This window comes from Strongylocentrotus purpuratus, unplaced genomic scaffold (assembly GCF_000002235.5).
Source record: "Strongylocentrotus purpuratus isolate Spur 01 unplaced genomic scaffold, Spur_5.0 spur5_scaffold_12, whole genome shotgun sequence".
NCBI classification, from domain to species: domain Eukaryota; kingdom Metazoa; phylum Echinodermata; class Echinoidea; order Camarodonta; family Strongylocentrotidae; genus Strongylocentrotus; species Strongylocentrotus purpuratus.
The window spans coordinates 1925232-1943484 of record NW_022145597.1 but is presented as its reverse complement, the minus strand read 5'-3'; the positions used below and the strand labels follow the sequence as shown (position 1 = coordinate 1943484).

Below are 18253 nucleotides of genomic sequence, written 5' to 3'. Positions count from 1 at the left end.
AGATAGTGAAGTTAGCAACACTAGAGACACGTTTCAACAACTTCTCTCCCTAGCTTTATTGATCTTTCCAAAGCTTTTGACTGCGTACAACATAAACGCCTATGGAAGATTATGAGCTGGATGGGCTTTCCAGCATATATAATTCAACTCATCCAGTCGCTCTACCAATACCTAGAAGCAACAGTAAGAACAGAGAATGGCTACACCGAAATGTTCACTATTGGTCAAGTTGTCCGTCAAGGCTGTATCCTATCACCATCTATGCTGTATTCATTATGAGAAAGGCATTTTATGGTCAAGTTTCTGTTGGTGGACGAACGATCACCAACCTAAGATACGCCAACAATACAACACTCTCTGGCGTATTGATGGGGAAGGGTTGGGGGGGGGGGGGGGTTGGGACAGTTCAACCCCCAAACAAAATTCAAACTGTTTTTTCTATATATTCGATACCAGTGATTTACAAATGTTGCTGAAATGACATGATTTTCATGGGTTTTTTCTCACTTTTTAGTAAATTATTATTTGTTAAGCGTATGTTGGAAAAGGACAAATCCTAAATTCACAGTCAAGCAAAAAATATGCTTATTTAAAAGCCTACATGTCAGGGTCCGCAGAACAGCGGGGCTCAGGGGACTCGAGCCCCCTCACTTTTTGTATAAAGTATGTTGAAGAGAACTAGAAAGAAAGAAAGAAAGTGACCCGAGGTGAAATGAGGTATCAAAATATGTTCATCTTACAGTTAATAAATGCCTGAAACCCTTGAGCTTCCAGGGGCTGTGCCCCTTGAACACCACGCCAATTTGCGCTCCTCTCTTCCTGATCGTAAATACTTCACCCCCCCCCCCCCCCACCCCGATTTAAAAAAAGTTCTGCGGGGCCTGCATGTAACATGTATGAGTGGTGGTGATGCAGATTGTTTTTCTGCCCCTCTAAGTGTTTTTGCTCAGTATGCCACTGACAACACTTATAACAAGAACATCAGAAGAACTACTAGAACTCTTTAAAAAAGAGTGAAGGATGCAAGTGAATAATTTGGACCCTACCTCAATGGGAAAAAGACCTAGATCATGATTGGTGGAAATTAACTACATGCAACAGAGCATGGTGGTTGATGGAGAAGAAGTTGATCAAGTGGACAAGTTTATATAATGTTCTTGGGTCAATGATTGTCAAGGAGGGTGGAAGCTCGGCAATATCTGCCTTTGAAATGTGGTGTTGGAGGAAGCTACTTGGGATATCATGAAGAGATTACAACACCAATGGACACAATTAATGTCCATCATCGGAGATCAACCGCCACTTGCTACCAGGATTGACGGTACAAGCTACAATAGTTTGGTCACGTTAGCAGAAGATCAGGAGACAACCTTGACAAATTATCATTCAAGGTACCTTTGAAGGAACACGTAACAAAGGAAGACTCAAGCTCAGATGGACTGACGACCTTCGGGAAATCACTAGCCACCCTCTAAATACTAAAGACACTCTACCGGATTGCAGGAGACAGATGCCGATCAAAAGGTCTCATCAAACGGGTCACAATGGTGAGCCATGATCTATATGACAACGACGACGACGACGAATAGTAAGAGATAGTTTCTTGGAGGGCAGCAGTGACGCGGGACTCAGTTGGAAGACTCTCGACCCGTTATGACCTCTAGATACTCTCGGATCTGTCAAACACCAAGCAAAAATCATCAGATTTTCATCCACAGCAGAGCACAACCATCAATGACTGTACAAGGTTGTTCCAGTGTCTCATGCCTGGCTGACATCTCAACTTTTGTCAAATTCTATAAGTCCGTCTTTGACATGGGAGTGCTCGTTTCCAGAATCATCAAAAAGTGCTGTTGGGACTGGTGAAAGCTCTTATGACAAAATGTCCTTGATATTGACCTCTCTTGAACTTGTCTGCAGTCCTATTACTCTGGAGTAGATCAACTTTTCATAGATTTTCGTATCCCAACATTGACTTCTTCATGGCAGCCATGGTTTGAACTTTCTTGGAAATTGTGTCATAGAATCCACCAGGTAATATCTTTTGAAATTCATGCATCTGTCTAGTATAGATGTCAACTGCTTTATCCACATTCACTGACGTTGGAGCAATGCTGGTCTAAATAAAGCCTATCAATTGAATAATAATGTGTGCCGTAAAACCACTTCTCACCGATTTGATGAAAAATGAATTCTTTCATAGCCATTTTTTTTCTTGACATATGTAGGGTAGGTGTAGGGAATTGGAGACCACCAAGCTTGAACCCATCACTGTCTGTCCGTGTTGGCTCCAATATTGATATAGCGACATATGTGGCCTTAAACAACACTTCTGCATATATCCAATTCATTTCGAAGACTACAATGCGTTCTCTCTCCGAGAAAATTGGCAAAATTGACCAAGATATTAGCAATTTTGATCGTAAAAATTTGCTCTGATATAAAAACACAATTTTCACTGAATGTTGTGGTGTATGCAGATATTTAGGGGTGGCTCTTAAAAATTAGTTTTAAAAGGAAGTTTATGAAATGTGCCAACCATCACAGAAAGCTTATGGCCATTGTATGTTGTGAATGGGTGTTGCAATTCACATTATGAATGGTGTCTGATCAGAAATGTGTGTAGGTAATTGGGGACACCAGGTCCAAGATAGGGGCCTACTTCTCCACAGTTGTCCATTTCATGTTGAAAGGCACTATCATGAAACATATTTGGTCGTACGTGTCACCATTCTAATTTGAATGCATTCAATTTTAAGAAGTTGTTTCTATGCTGTGAGTTTGATCAATGTAAAAGTCATATTGCCAGAACATTATTCTGAAAGTATTTTAACATAATTGAGAACACCTTTATTACTGTAAACAAAAACTACAGAAATATTTTGGGCCACATTGTTTTAAAATCGTTTCAAAATTTCAGTAAGTTCATTGGCTCCATATATCTCTTTCAAAAAATGTTTGAACTAACTATAACAATCCCATTTTCATTCAAATTGTACTTAAAATGTCTTGATTTGTAACTGTCCCTTATTACCTACACATGTAGGTAATGAGAGACCTTTGGTGATGACGTCATTAATCATTGTTATCTTATTAATCAGTTACATCATGACCACAATTTCGTTACAAAATAAAGAGAAAAAATACTAAAGGGAATACAAAAATGTCTGTATGTGTAACATTGTTCATGTTTATGTAAATTATGCAAATGTGCTTAAGGGTCTTCCATTCCCCACACCTACCCTATCTAAATTTGTACCAAACACGATGAAAGATTATGCAGCACAACTGCAATTGTTGCCCCCAAAAAGCATTTAATATGATTTCAACGTGACATAGATTTAAGAAATTGGCATTTGGCTGGCACATATATTTTATTCAAATTAATATGTTTATAGAGGGCGCTATTTCAAAATATGCAAATAAGCTGGTCATCTATGGCCATGCAACATCACAAAACATTTTGTTAGTGATGGTCCTAGAGAGATACAGACATTTGGCTGCCAAAAATTGTAGAAAAAATCCTTATTATATATTTATTATTCATTTTTAAAGGAAAATCATACACTTTGGCGGCCATTTTGTATGACGTCATATATCTTAAATTGCTCAAGGCTGACAGAGTGTCAGCAATCGGATTCTTGAAATAGAAGGTCTAGGCAATCAAAATCCATTGAAAAAAAAAACTATAGACCCTAAAACAAGGTTAGGCCAATAATCTGCATTTGGCTGCCGGACTAAGATGTTGAACTACAAATTATATAAGTGCTATGTTTAATAAGCAGTGTGCCGCAATCACCTTTTTCCCAAAATATGATATGGTTAAAAATAATTTAAAAAGGAAAGAATATACAAAAATAGTGACTCTTTTTTTATCAAACAGAATACAATTCTGAAACAGAAGAAACAAGTGAAAATATACTCTTGAAAATTATTCAAACTATCATGAACAGATTTCTAAATATGACACTACATGTATTTTCTTTTCATTAATCAGATTCCAGCTTTCAGACAATGTACTTCAGAACATCAAGGCTTTCCATACCATGCTATGTTAAACTGTAAAACTACAAACATCTGCAAACTATCCACCAAGGTATTTTATACCATAACTCTTTGAGGTTCCAATGTTTGACAGTACAAAACCTTCCCACATGACATCCCTACAAGCTAAATGATCCTGACATACATGTACAAAAGTTTCTAGTTTTCTGATAGCGAACATCTTTCCGTATAATGTCACCCCCTGCTACCACTTTCATTCATTGCAGATCGATAATATATAAATATCAGCAGTCCTCTAACTTCCCCCATGAAATTCTCCCTATTAAAACAAGAACAATACTACCTGTATAAATACATATACCATTCTAATGACTTCAAATCGGTTCATTCACAAAGTTGTATTAACCACTAGCAGACCGAAAGGCACTAAAGGCAATTTAAGAAAGATACAATCATTTCATCTTTTGTGCAATGTTTCTTATTATACTCACAATGTATGACTTCACATGAATCAATAAAGATTTATAAATATTTTAATCCCATAAACAAAGGGAGATTATAGGTGAAGTGAGAAATCCACTTAACACAGGAAAACATTTGTGTCATGATACAGAATTATGCATTAATTTCAGAGAAAACTGTACATGTTATAATCATTTTTTCCAAGGCTATCCCAAGTTTTGTGAAATGGAACAAAATCATATAACAAATTAATATTCCAGGACCTTCATGACCTGAACCAAAACTGTCCCTCACAGCTAGGTTTAAATAATAACCAACAATTCCTTTGTTTTGTAACTGCGAATGTGGACTTCAGAAAATAAACAAAATACCATGATTTATTGTACCTCAGTATGACACCAACCAGATAGACAGGGTTTCACAAAACCATCGGAAGTACAAGTTCACTGACAGCTCTTTAGAATGCATGTACTAAATTTAACACAGGTTTCAATGGGATGTCAGCGAACTTGTTCTTGTGATGGTTTTGTGAAATCGTACCCTGACTGACATCATACCAAACTAAAATTAATTACATTACCCCGAATGGCCAAGAAACAGTCAGTATGGAGTCTATTTGGCGGTGACTGTGGTATTACATTACAGCAGGGCTGAGGATGTAGTCAAGTAGTACTGACAATACTATAGCTTTACGGGAAAATGTCCCAACAAAATAATGGCTAGACGGCTAAATAATACTATGATCGTCTCTTTGAAACCATAGTTGCTCATCAAATGGATCATAACCCACTTAAGACTGTTAAAGGTAAAGACCAGTTTTGGAAACGCCTCCCTCTCAAAAAATGAAATGGAAGCTCTTAATACCAATCATGTGAAAGAATATATTTTGACTAATACGTGATCATACAAATTTTGCGGAGAAACCGCCTACTAATTGATATATTTCGTAAATTATTATATCAATTTGGACCCGATAGATATAACGCACGTGTTGCACACGTGTGCGTAGTCCATATACATCCTTCTGTGTACAGTGCTTGTAACTCTACCAAGACTGGGCCAAATTTCTTATCATTTTGATGATTCCAGAACCTTGCAGTACACACCAATACTTATAAGCTAGATGATTAATCTTTTCTGATCGATTCCACAACGTTTCTTTCACAATGCAATCGCATGACCGTAACTGGTCTTTATCTTTAACATTGAGGTCTAGTTGAAGGGAATTTAGAATTAAAACCTTGCTACATGTAATTCTGTACTTTGGAAGGAATTGAAGCTGAATGAATTGTGTACTACATGTATGTCAAACTGGAGATGTGAGACTGTTAATGTTGAGCTAACTCTAGTTGAAGTTAAATTTAAAGTTGAAACCACCGCCGCCGCCACTACCAAAAGGATTAAAACCGAATGGATGGCCATGATGATGGCCTTGGTTCTTCTGCTGTTCAGGGTCTAAGGGATCCTCACCAGCGTCAAACTTCTCCCTCATTTCTGAAGGAAAAATTAATAAATAAGAAGAATTATTTTAAGAATTAGATGATAATATTGAAAGCAACAATAATGGACACATCTAAGAAAACAATCATTGGTGATTAGAATTATCACAATGATGATGATAATGATAATATTAATGATAATAATAATATTAATAATGATAATGAAAATAATTATAAATATACTCTACTACTATTAATTATAGTAATAATAATAATAATAGCTTTTAAAGCAACAATAATATTGATAATCATAATCTTGCAAAACAGATACCCAAGTACATTGTTGCGAACATTCATTCAGTGTACTAAAAATCATGCTGGTTTACAACTGTGTTTGTGAATGTAGCATTAAAGGTAAAGACCAGTTTTGGAAACGCCCCCCTCTCAAAAAATGAATTACCAATCATGTGAAAGAATATGTTTTGACTAATACGTGATGACACAAATTTTGCAGCGAAGTCGCCTACTAATTGATATATTTGGTAAATTAGTAATATCTATTTGGACCTGATAGATATCGCGCACGTGTTGCGTAGTCGCATAATATGTATATTATACATCTTTCTGTGTACAGTGCTTGTAACTTTACCAAGACTGAGCCAATTTTCTTATCATTTTGATGACTCTAGAACCTTGTAGTACACCCCAATACTTATATGCTAGATGATCAACCTTTTCTGATGGATTCCACAACGTTTCTTTCACAATGCAATCGCATGACCAGAACTGATCTTTATCTTTAAAGTGTATCATACCTGGGGTTGTGAGTACTTCTTTGGCATCAGCAATGTCCATGAATTTCTTCTCTGCTTTGGATTTTTCTTCCCCTTCTTCATGTTTATCCGGATGCCATATCATGGCGAGCTGACGATAGGCCTTCAATATGTCCTTTTTGCCTGCATTTCTGCAAGAAGAAGATGTATGAAAGAAACTTGGTCACGTTAAAACTACACCAAGTTCTAAATGCCATTGCATAGCCAACTGAAGAACTTTATCATTTTGGGTTGCATTCATGTAAGGTGATATGTAGAATTTTTTTTAATTTTAAAAATACAAATAGTTAGCATGCAACCAAGGAGGAGGAGGAGGAGGAGGAGGGAGGACCTTCATCCATCCAGGAGTTTTGATTTCTAGCCCCTGAATATTAAGTGTAATTATTAACGGCGAATTAATGGCGAAGTCAATTTTATGTTTGTGACTCCATGTATAATGAGATCACAAAAAGCCTTGATTTCATATGATCTTACCTTCTGACTCCTAATATTTTGTAGTAATCTCTTTTCTTGGATTGTTTTAAAAGTTTCTGCGCTCTATCTAATCCTTCTTGTGTTCTTTGTATATCGTCTACTTCTTTGGCTTTCTGGTAATCATTTACAGCTGAAAGAAGAAAGGGAGAAACAATCAAAATGGTCAGAATAGATGGGATATCAAATTATCAACAGAGGTATTACTTACTGTATCCTAATCAAACAGAATAGATTACATTAGGATCATAACCATTTTGACAGAATTTTCTGCAAGTTTGAACTGTTCAAATTCCTTGTAAGTTGTACAAATCAATGTTGGATTCACTTCTTTTGATGGGGGCAGGTGTCATGGTATAGTGGCTCATTCACTTGACCCCAATCCAAGGATTGAGGGTTCGAATCTCAGCCCTACACCTAACGTCTTTTGGCAAGACATTAATCCATGTTTGCCTGTCCCCACCCAGGTGAAAATGTGTACTTGATATACTTGAGTGTATTTGCCACTCTCTACCAAGGTAAGATTTAGTTTTAGTGTTATTGTTGTTATGATGAGTAGTAGTAGTATTAGTATAAGTATTTCTATTTTATTCGTAGTATCATAAGTATTATAAGTATTATAAGTATTATAATCATTATTATCAATATCATAATTATCATTATTTTGTATTTTTTGTTTTATAAATATAGACACCTGAGCTGGAATACAATAAAGTCTCATAAGTGACTCACCTTCTTCATACATTTCATCTTGGATATATGTCTCAGCTCTGTCTATAAGTACATCAATATTCTCTGGATCATCTTTCAATACCCGTGTACACATCTTCATTGCTTCAGGTAATTTTGGCCCTGTCAAATAAATAGTAATAACATTATATATATATATGATAAGTCCTCTCTTTATTTCAGTGGAAGAAAAACAAAGAAGTTACATGGATGAAGGAAGAGACCCAGGTCCTCTGACAAAAAGAGAGAAATAATTTTCTTTTTTTCTTCTTTTTTTCCAAAGAAAAATTTATTCAATCATTTGAACAAAGTACATGTTGTGACAGTTGCACATGTCTCCATTTATCAAGTAATACAACAAATTTATTGCGTTTGATAAAAAGAACCTGCTCAAATTCATAACAACGTTTGAGCATCTTTCTAAAAGAATTCAAAGATAGCCGTTCCCTTTGTATTTCGCAGAGAATATATAGTGTTTTGCATATAAAATGACAAAATTAAAGATAAAACAAAAAGCAATTTTTATTCAAAAGCAATTTTTTATTCAAAAGCAATTTTTATTCAAAGCACTTCATTGTTTAGCATAGAGCTTTGGAAGTCTTGAATGAATTGATGCGTAACAGGGCATTCCCAAAACAAGTGTGAAATACTTTCAACAGAGGATAAGCAAAATGTACATAAATTAGAATTAGCTATGCCCATAATGTACAAACTTACAAAAAGCACAAAATAAAAGAGTAGGCACCATGTTGTGACCTACTGAAACCAAGTTAGCCAAGCTCTGTATAAAGATGGCTCTGATTCTTACCATTCTATAAGCATGGCATATCCTAGCGTTTGCCCTGAGTTCATAAACACCTCCTTTCCCTGCAGCCTCTATCGATGATTCTAACTTGCCTACAGCATCATCATACCTTAGAAGAAGGAAGGGGGGGGGGAAATTATTTTAAAAAAATACTAATTTCATATTCATTCATGTAAATTCCAGGCAAAAAGAGAAGAAAACAAAAACAAGTGGAGACAAAAGAGGTGATGAATATCACTGACTAGTACCCAAGGATAGCCAAAGGAAAGCAGTTGCTGTTGTAGTGGTTTGCAAACATACTTGTATGCAAACAAGCATAAATATATAAAAAATCAAAAAATGTTAATTCATGTTCTAATGTTATACGTAACAGATATAATATAAACAGGTAAAGAGGAAAATTACTGAGGAGAGGGACAGGGATAGAGAGAGAGAGAGAGAGAGAGAGAGAGAAGGGGGAAGAAAGAGGGGGGCGGGGGAAGAAGGGGGGCAGGGGAAGGATAGAGGACAAGCTGAAACAGTCCAATAGTAATTGTTATTGTCATCATAAGTACCCACCTTCCATCACGTATATAGTTTTCAGCAGCATCCAGAAATCTCTTGATCTTCTTCAGAACTTTGTAAAGAGGGAAGCACTCCTTATGATCAGGATCAAGTTTCAAACATTCTCGGATATCGCTAAAAAATAAAACAAAGCAAAATCAAATAAATATACATGTTGGGCAATGCCTAACATTTGTAAAATATGTTGTAAAGATACATAGTTAAGTTTTAACTGTTTGAGCGTCTACCTGCAATTCTGTTTATTTTTTAGCTTGAACATGAACGAACCCTCGTAACTGCCATTTATAAAGAGTTAACGACCAATTAGAAACAAGACTGATTCCAGAACACTCATTTCTAGACTCTAGAACCTGATCAAGGTCCCTCATCCTGTTTGGTATTCCTTCATATCATCAAGGACTAAGACCAAATCTAAAAGCATAATTTCAAGACCAATCAGTGGTAAGACTTACAAAGAACTGTCTCACTCAATGTTTTATAAATTCCTTTGTTCCTTTTTTGATCCGCAAATACAATCAAAATGTGACCTGAATTTTACGTTCTTCTTTATTTCTTTGATGCTATTTTTGTAACGTTTCCGGGGCATCCTGTTCACTCAAACATATCAAATAATTCACTTATTTTGTTTAATAATAACATAGAAAAACTTTCTGTAAAACAATATTCTGAAGAATTTCTATTACAAAGTATACAAACTGTATGATGTATTATGTATGTAAATTTATTTGATTCTTTGTACGTTTTTAAAATGTGAGCAAAACAAATTTCCAATATTGGATAATAAATTGAAATTGAATGAATTGAATTGAATTGAATAGAGCCCCCATTTTAACATCAGTTAAGACTTGGACTTCTTTGAGAATATTTGTTACATAACTAATCAGGTCTACGAGTTACTCTCTATAGCCACCATTTCAAGATCAGTGAAGACTACGACTTAATACTCAAGAGCCCTATTTCACTACCAAATTAGACTAGGACTTACTCTAAGGCCATATCCAGATCGCCCATACTGTCATGTGTTCTACTCATTTCAAGATAGACCTCTGTGCTGTCTGGAACCAGTTTAGTGACTGATCTAAGATCATCGATGGCCTTGTACAACTCTCCAAGCTGTGTGTAGACTTTGGCTCGTTTCCTGTGCATATCTGCATTCCAGGGTAAATACTGTGAACAAAAGAACAAGATTCAAGATTCAAGATTCAAGATATTATTGTCCATAATACAATACAGAAATTTGTTTTCCATTGGTGTAACATGTAATATATAAAACATAAGACAAAAACATGATGTCGTGTGCTGAAAGCCAGAAGGGCGTCAAGACTGTATAAAGAAAAATCTATGAGCAGGTACGGTCCTCGGGCTTTCAGCACAAAACATGACAAGACAGTGACTTTATACATAGCAAGAATTTGAAATACCATTCAAGGGACATCATATATCAAATAAAAGACACATAACATATCAAAATGCTAAAGCAAAGTGAAAAGTTTATAGAAATGTGAATCGCACTAAACTTATGTATGTCATTATTTTGCAGCGATAGTGTATTTGAGGTGGGTTATCATTTCCATATGAGATCAAGCCATAATTTATTAAGGAACAAATTTTTTCTTTTTTTTTTGGGGGGGGGGGAGGGGGCTAGGAAAATTAATTCTCAAACAGCAGTATATTTTCCCTTCGTCATTTTATATCCAAAGTCCTTTGGAAGCGCATCTAAAGAGATGATATACCATTATGTGAAATGCGCTATATAAGAATGACATACTAGTAATATTATTATTACAAATATCAATGATTTTCTTTTTGTTGTTGGTTTTCTGATGCATGAGTCATTTCTTATTGCAGAAAGTGTAATGTTGATTGACTTTTTAAATTGTCACTATCCTTTGTATTAATCCTAACAAATGTAACTACTGTCTTACCATAAGAACTTTTGAGTAGGCATCTAATGCTTGCTCGTGTTGATTTGATTGGAACAGTTGATCTCCTAACGTTATTCGCTCCTCAACAGTACGAGTCATTCCAAGTTGCTTGTCGGCCTCTTTATTTGAAGGATCGTATTTCAACTGTCAGCAGAAAGAAAAGAAGGAGAGAAAAACAATCAGTGACATCTTTTATTTTGAATGACTTGAGCTCCAAATATAGTAGACTTAGCACTCATCATGTGTATCACAGTCATTTGAAATTGAAACCATATCTACTTTCCTATTCCTTTGTCAGCATTTTTGGGGTGGTTAACTCTTAAACAAATTTACAATGCATCTTGTCATGTATTCTTGAACCCAAGCAAATCAATGAAGCAGCACTTAGCAAAAATAAATGTTTCATCAATTTCTTATCAAACAACCATCCACTATACAGAGAAAACTCCTTGAATTACTTGTGCTTGTTATGTTTCAGTGTATATCATGATTAATACTTGTAATATTATGTTCTTAGCTATGGAGATTAGCCTCATCAGTACTACTTCTGGTCTCTCTAAGGGCCCTGCAATTATATTACCCTGACATTAGCTGAACTACCATAATAAGATGCTCACAAATTTTTCCTTCCGGGTACCTGTCTACTTCACCTGGGTGGAGAGAGCCAAATGTAATGTTTGCCAAAGGAGACTGGTAGATGCTAACTGCACAGGGGAGTGTTTCACAAAGATCCTAAGTCGAACTTAACTCTAAGTTGATCTTAACAATTATGAAAAGCCGTTAGCATTTTTGAAAATATTTTGTAAAAGTTATTTTAAATAGGCATAAAATGTTGATTCACATCATTCATATTTTCTATTACCGTATCAAGGATATTTGATGTTCTTGATGTGGAATTTATGAAAAGTCTAAAATACTTGAATTTTGGCTTTCGAATAGTTTTTATTTTTAAGGCTACAAATGGCTCTCCATAATGTTTAAGTCCAACTTAGAGTTAAGTTCGACTTAGGATCTTTGTGAAACACCGCCCTTAAGAATGAGTAGTTTGTATGAATTGACAATTAGGATAAAAATTAATCTGTTATCTCACCACTGCAGCGTAATCTTCACTAGCTTTAGCAAGGTGTCCCAGTTTAAAGAGCACATTCCCATGGTTGATGAGAGCAGGGGTGAAGTCGGACTTGAGAGTCATACTTTTCTTCAGGTCTGGTAGGGCTAGTTTGGACCTTCCCTGGGCCAGGTACACAGCAGCTCTCTTGTAGTAGGCCATGTAGTTATTAGGATCATTGTCTAGATACATGCACACACAAAATGAAAGACCAGTTATGGTCATGCGATTGCAATGTGAAAGAAACATTGTGGAATCGTTCAGAAGAGGTTGATCATCTAGCATACACTGTATTATAAGTATTTGTGTGTACTGCAAGGTTCTGGAATCATCAAAATGATTAGAAATTTGGCCCAATCTTGGTAAAGTTATAAGCACTGTACACAGAAAGATCTATAAGTGACTACACAAACAAGTGGCATAAAAATCTGTCCCGATTTTTATGATGTTAAGTGCCATATTTAGAATATAAAGGCATTTGAAGAGCCATGCTTTTCAGGGAACATTTTTTATCTGATGATCTTCCACACTTGCATAATACATTAACGCTCACAAATTATTTTTCACCTTTTCCCAGAATTGCAGAACTCAACCTTCGTCTGCTTTAAATGCAAATTAAGAATACTGTCCATTTTTATATACTTTTTACACAGAAGTTTTCAGAAAAGGAGAGGAATCTAAGGGGTCACTGAAGAAAGTTTGACTGTATTTTAAATTCCTATATCACATCTTTTCTATGAGGCAAGATGCCAAAGATTGGTAATGCTTTTTAGTACCTATTGCAGAATTGTATTGGGCCAGTGCATCAGCTAGTTGACCAGCAGCTAATAAAGTGTTTCCAGTCTGCATGTATCTCTTGGCTTCTGATTCAGAATTGGCCTCTCCATCTACATAGAAAGAAAAAAAAACATAATTAACAGTAGGGTGCCTGAACGATTATTCAATTTTCCCTTTGGGATCGCTTTCCACCATTATGGTTGGATATTTCAAAAAACATTTACTCAGAATAATACATTTCAAATTTCAAGTCTCACCGATGTTTCTATCAAAAGATACAGCCCCCCCCCCCCCCCCCAAAAAAAAAAAAAAAACAATAAATAAATAAATGAATAAATAAATAAATAAATAAATAAAAAAATACATAAATAAATACAAAAATAAATCAATCAATCAATCAATGAATAAATAAATAAATAATAAATAAATAAATAAAAAAATCTAGGAAATATTCATTTAATTTTTGTCAGCATTGACGAAAAAGACGTACATGTACATGCAGATTTATTTTGTTTTGCTAAATTTGGCATGAAAAGACACACACACTCAAAAACGATCTGTCATAATTTTAAAATAATACTTCAAAGGTACTATGTCCCATTTGCAGGCCAAAAAAAGGAAAAAGTTAAATTTCAACTGCATTTGAAAGAAAATACTTATTTAGAACTTCCCTAAAAAAGGTGGGGCTTGAAAATACCTTCAAGTGGGAAAATAATGACTATTAGATGTCAAATCGACTTTAGGGCTATAGAGCCCAAAAGTAATAGTCTTGATTTTCAGACAATTGTACCGAATGGTCATACATGTACGTTTTATGCTGCGCAAAGATTCAATAAGTTTAATCTTGGCCATCACAAGAAGTGGGTTATTGATGTAGACAAATGCATGTACCCTTTACAACTCTTTTCATGTATGTTATTACCAAAGAAGAAAAAAAGCCAGTCAGTCACTCAATAGTGTCTGACAGTGAAGTCTAGCAAGGAAACGGGTTTCCTTGCATAATTTGAATATGAGGACACTGCTAACGTTTAAATTTCACAGATAGGACATACATGACATATTCATAATTCCTGCAAAGTTCTACAGTATTTGAGGTTGGCTGCAAAAGGGACATAGTAACTTTAATAGGAAAACAAACATTGGCGTCTCCGAACTAGAGATACAAAAAAAATGTGATTGGCGAGACATTATAGCCGAAATTAGGCCTGTAACCAATCATTGCATCGGGGTCCGATCTTGAGCCGATCAGGTGATTATAACGGAAAAACTGTGCATGTCATTACGAACTCGTCGCTCGTGTACAGTTTTCCGTTATAATCATTTTGCCTTCGGCGTAGCCATAGACTAGAAGGGATGAGATTTAGATGACATCATGCGCAGCTAGAGTTTAAACGCCCGCTGCAAGATTTTTATCATGGATATCGATTTTGACCCATAATTTCCTAAAAATGGACCATTAAACAGATTATTTCAGTCAATTTGGTAAGTGGAACCGAAGTAAATAAGTTGTAACCTAGATCTACTTTACAATTAAAATGCATCGGATATGCATCCTGTGAAAGGAGTAATTTTCTAACTTCTATTATTAAGTTTTGCAAGTTTGGTATAGGCTAGACTCTACTGATTTGCCCACATAACCCTACACATTTCGCGGGATAGTCTGTTTTGGTCTCTAAAGAGAGAGCCGACCCTAGACCCCTCTACCCCAATAAGAGGCTAACGAACGAAAGAGACGGAAAATTCGGTCTAACACTCACACAGACACAGTCACACATGCCAATTCAGATTTCAGAAGGACAGTAGCCAGTAGGGTCTACTCAACTAAAGTTAGAACTTAGAAAAGAAGAACAAATGTTAGGTGCGCAGACATGTCATACTCATACTCATAGGGCTCACCAAAGACAAGTCATGGAGCCTTTCAGGCAGGCGGCGCGAGCGCTGCGAACCTGGGCCCCAGCGCCCCAGTGGCCCAGTCGCTCAGCTTTGTTACTGGACGAAAAATTAAACGAACGGGACTACGCACAGGATGAATACGGCCAAGATGAGTAAACTTACCGTCATAATGTAGCGATAAAGTCACCAAAAGAACTGGAAGGGAACTTAAAAAGTTGTGCAAATTGAACAATTCCTTTCGTTTCGCCATAATGGCGTAAATGATGAGTGAAAGCTTGATAATAGTCCGACACTGTCACTTTCTAACCAACACGGCAACTCCAAGTGCTTCTCGTTGCATGATATACACGTATTCTTATCTCTGTCAATTTGATGATCGTAGACTTTTGTTTAACATAAATTATTTAAATTTGTATTTTAGATTTAATCATTGATGTATAAAATATTATAATATTCGACATAAATATTATTTACATATAATTCTATGACATAAGATATTTTATACTAATAAAATTGTATTTGTTTTAAACTGATCACTATATAATGTTAGAATGAGAAGATGTGTTGCAATTTGATTGGTCAGTTAAGGACTTCAAGGACAATTCAACTTTTCGACTCCACCCATCCATCTCTGAACAATTCACAGTACACAACATTAGCCGTCGCATCGCGAAGTCGACGACATTTCTCCAGGTTTTCTCTCAAAGTGGGGCCGGAGGGCAGTGGCGGATCCAGGGGGGGGGGGGGGGCGGGAGGCCCGCCCCCCCCCCCTGCTCATTTTTCTTCTTACGTCCTCTTCCTTTTCTCTCCTCTCTTTTATTTTTTTGTCTTTGTATTTTGGGTCGGCGTTTTAGGGAGGACCGCCCCACCCCCGGCCCTCGGAAGCTCAGGGGTTTAAGGCAATAAATTACCGTCAGATGAGCATCTAAGGGCCCGCCTTAGGGGCCGAGGTGGAATGCAGGGGGCAGAGCCCCGAAAGCTTAGGGGTTTTATAGGCATTTAGTCACGGTCAGGTAAGCATATTTTGATACCTCATTATTCTGTGACACTGGCAGTTAACCGTTCTATCTTTCTTGCTCTCTTTCTTTCTATTTCTCTTTAATACACTTTTTTAAGTGTGGGGGGGGGGGGGCTCGAGGCTCCCGATCCCCGCCGTTCCGCGGGCCCTGACATGTAGGCATTTCAAGAAGAATATTTTTTGCCTGGCTGTAAATTTAGGAATTTGTCATTTTCATTTTCATTTTCCAACAAACGCATACAAAAGTATAGGTAATTTACTAACAAGTGAGGAAAAATCTCGGAAAATTATGTCATTTAAGCATTATTTGTAAACCACCGTTATGGAATTAAAAATAAACCACGTTTAAATTTTATTTTCCCCCAGCCGCCCCCCCCCCCCCTCTATCAGTACGCCAATGCCCCCCCCCCCCCCCCCGATTAAACCTTGTTGGCGGGGGGAAAAAAATCGCAACTTATCTCCCTTACCTTTCTTCTTTCTCTTTTTTTTCTTTCCCATTCTCTCCTCTTTACTTTTCCCTTCCCTTTCTTCTCTCTCTTTTAGGTTGACCGGGGGGGGGGGGCAAGGGCCTTTCGGCCCCCACCCCGCTCCGCACGTTGTTGGCGGGATTAACAGCAACTTATCTTCCCTTCTTTTCACCCTTTTCTTTTCTTCTTCCTCTTTTTTGTTCCCTTTTAGCTCTCCTCTTTCCCTTTTCCTACCTTCTCTCTCTCTCTCTCTCTCTCTCTCTCTCTCTCTCTAAGGGGGGGGGGGGGTGAGGGAGCGGGAGGGGGAAGGCAAGAGCCCTTGCCTCCCCCGATCCACAACTTGTTAACGGGAAAATTGCAACTGATATCCCCCTTTTTTTTCTTTCCCTTTTCTTCCTTCTCTCTTATTTTTTTTTATGGGAGGGGGGAGGAGGAGGCAAGGCCCTTTTCGGCCCCCGATCTCTTCCCCCCTTTTTATTTTTTCTTCCTCTTCTTTCTTTCCCTTTCTCTCCTCTTTCCCTTATTTTCCTTCTCTCTCTCTCTCTCTCTCTCTCTCTCTCTTTTTGCGGGGGGGGGGGCAAGGCCCGCTCGGCCCCCCTGGATCCGCGCCTGACGCCATTGCCTCGCTATCCTCTTATTGTTTTCTTTCTATTGGTAATATAAATTTCTCACTTTTCCCCTAAGAATCACATTTCCTAACACCAGCATCCAAGTTATATTGAAAATAATATGTTTTTGTGTGGATGCACTAATAATCTAATATAGAGTATTTTTTTCATGAAAAATGTAAATTTTGAAAATGTATTTACATAAAAGTCAATAATTATGAATATACAATATTCTGAAAATAGTTTAATTCTTCAAAAGTTTATAAAAGATCTTGTGAAATGTCATGCCCGCAATACGATACGAATAATATAACCTGGGCAAAGGCATGGGGAAATCAAGTTTTAGGGGGATAAAGAGGGAAATTAATGTGATAAAAATATATAAAGCAATTGATAAATAGTGAGGCAAAGGCGTTTCAAACTGATATCCAAATTGGCAATTTATGTAGTGATTTCCATTGTTCCATAGTTTTTCATAGTTTTTTTAAAATTCATAACTTCCTTATTAGTTATCCGATTTTACTCATTTTTTCTTTTATTTGCTCTGCTTCTCTTGTTTTTCTGCATCTATTGAAAGCGAATTATTTTGGAGTGGATTTAGCCTTTAGGTTATATACCACACTCAAGCTTTTCGTAAATATACAATATTGCACGATATACTTAACACGATATACTATATCCAAATAAGTGAGGAAGTTAGATTTTCAAGACTTTTAGCTAAATAAGATACGATTTTGTGACCGGAAGGATTATGCGAACGGAGCTTTTATTAGGACGTATGGACCTAACATATCCAGGCACCTAGAAACTATAAAATTTTAGCCAATGAAAATGTTCAAGATTTTCGTTTGTCCATGATATCAGAATTCTCCAACCTCAGGATATTAGTAATCATATTGATTTATCCATAATCTTGATTTCATGAAACCCCCCAAACGGAGCTGACCGTACCAGGCGCGGATCCAGGATTTCTTAGGGGGGGGGGGGGCCACTTTTTTTTTAATTTTTTGGTCCCCCCAAAAAATCGCAACGACTCAGCCAGCTGCTGAATAAGCGCGGGGGGGGGGGGGGGGGGGGGGGTAAGAGGACACTTTTGAAAATTTGACATTTTGTTCCTTTGGGGGGGGGGTGAGGTCACCTTTTTTAGGT

At 36.7% G+C, this 18253-nt stretch overlaps 1 protein-coding gene across 1 annotated transcript; it reads right to left on the bottom strand.

Annotated features, from left to right (window-relative positions):
* Positions 1-5575: 5575 nt before the first annotated feature.
* Positions 5576-15369, bottom strand: LOC588683 (dnaJ homolog subfamily C member 3). Its single transcript, XM_030981581.1, is given in 12 exon segments — positions 5576-5961; positions 6722-6870; positions 7214-7343; positions 7943-8051; positions 8054-8062; positions 8748-8853; positions 9303-9422; positions 10294-10475; positions 11234-11377; positions 12324-12523; positions 13118-13228; positions 15174-15369. Coding segments are annotated over 12 exon segments (1497 nt in total). The 5' UTR covers positions 15262-15369; the 3' UTR covers positions 5576-5812.
* Positions 15370-18253: the final 2884 nt, after the last annotated feature.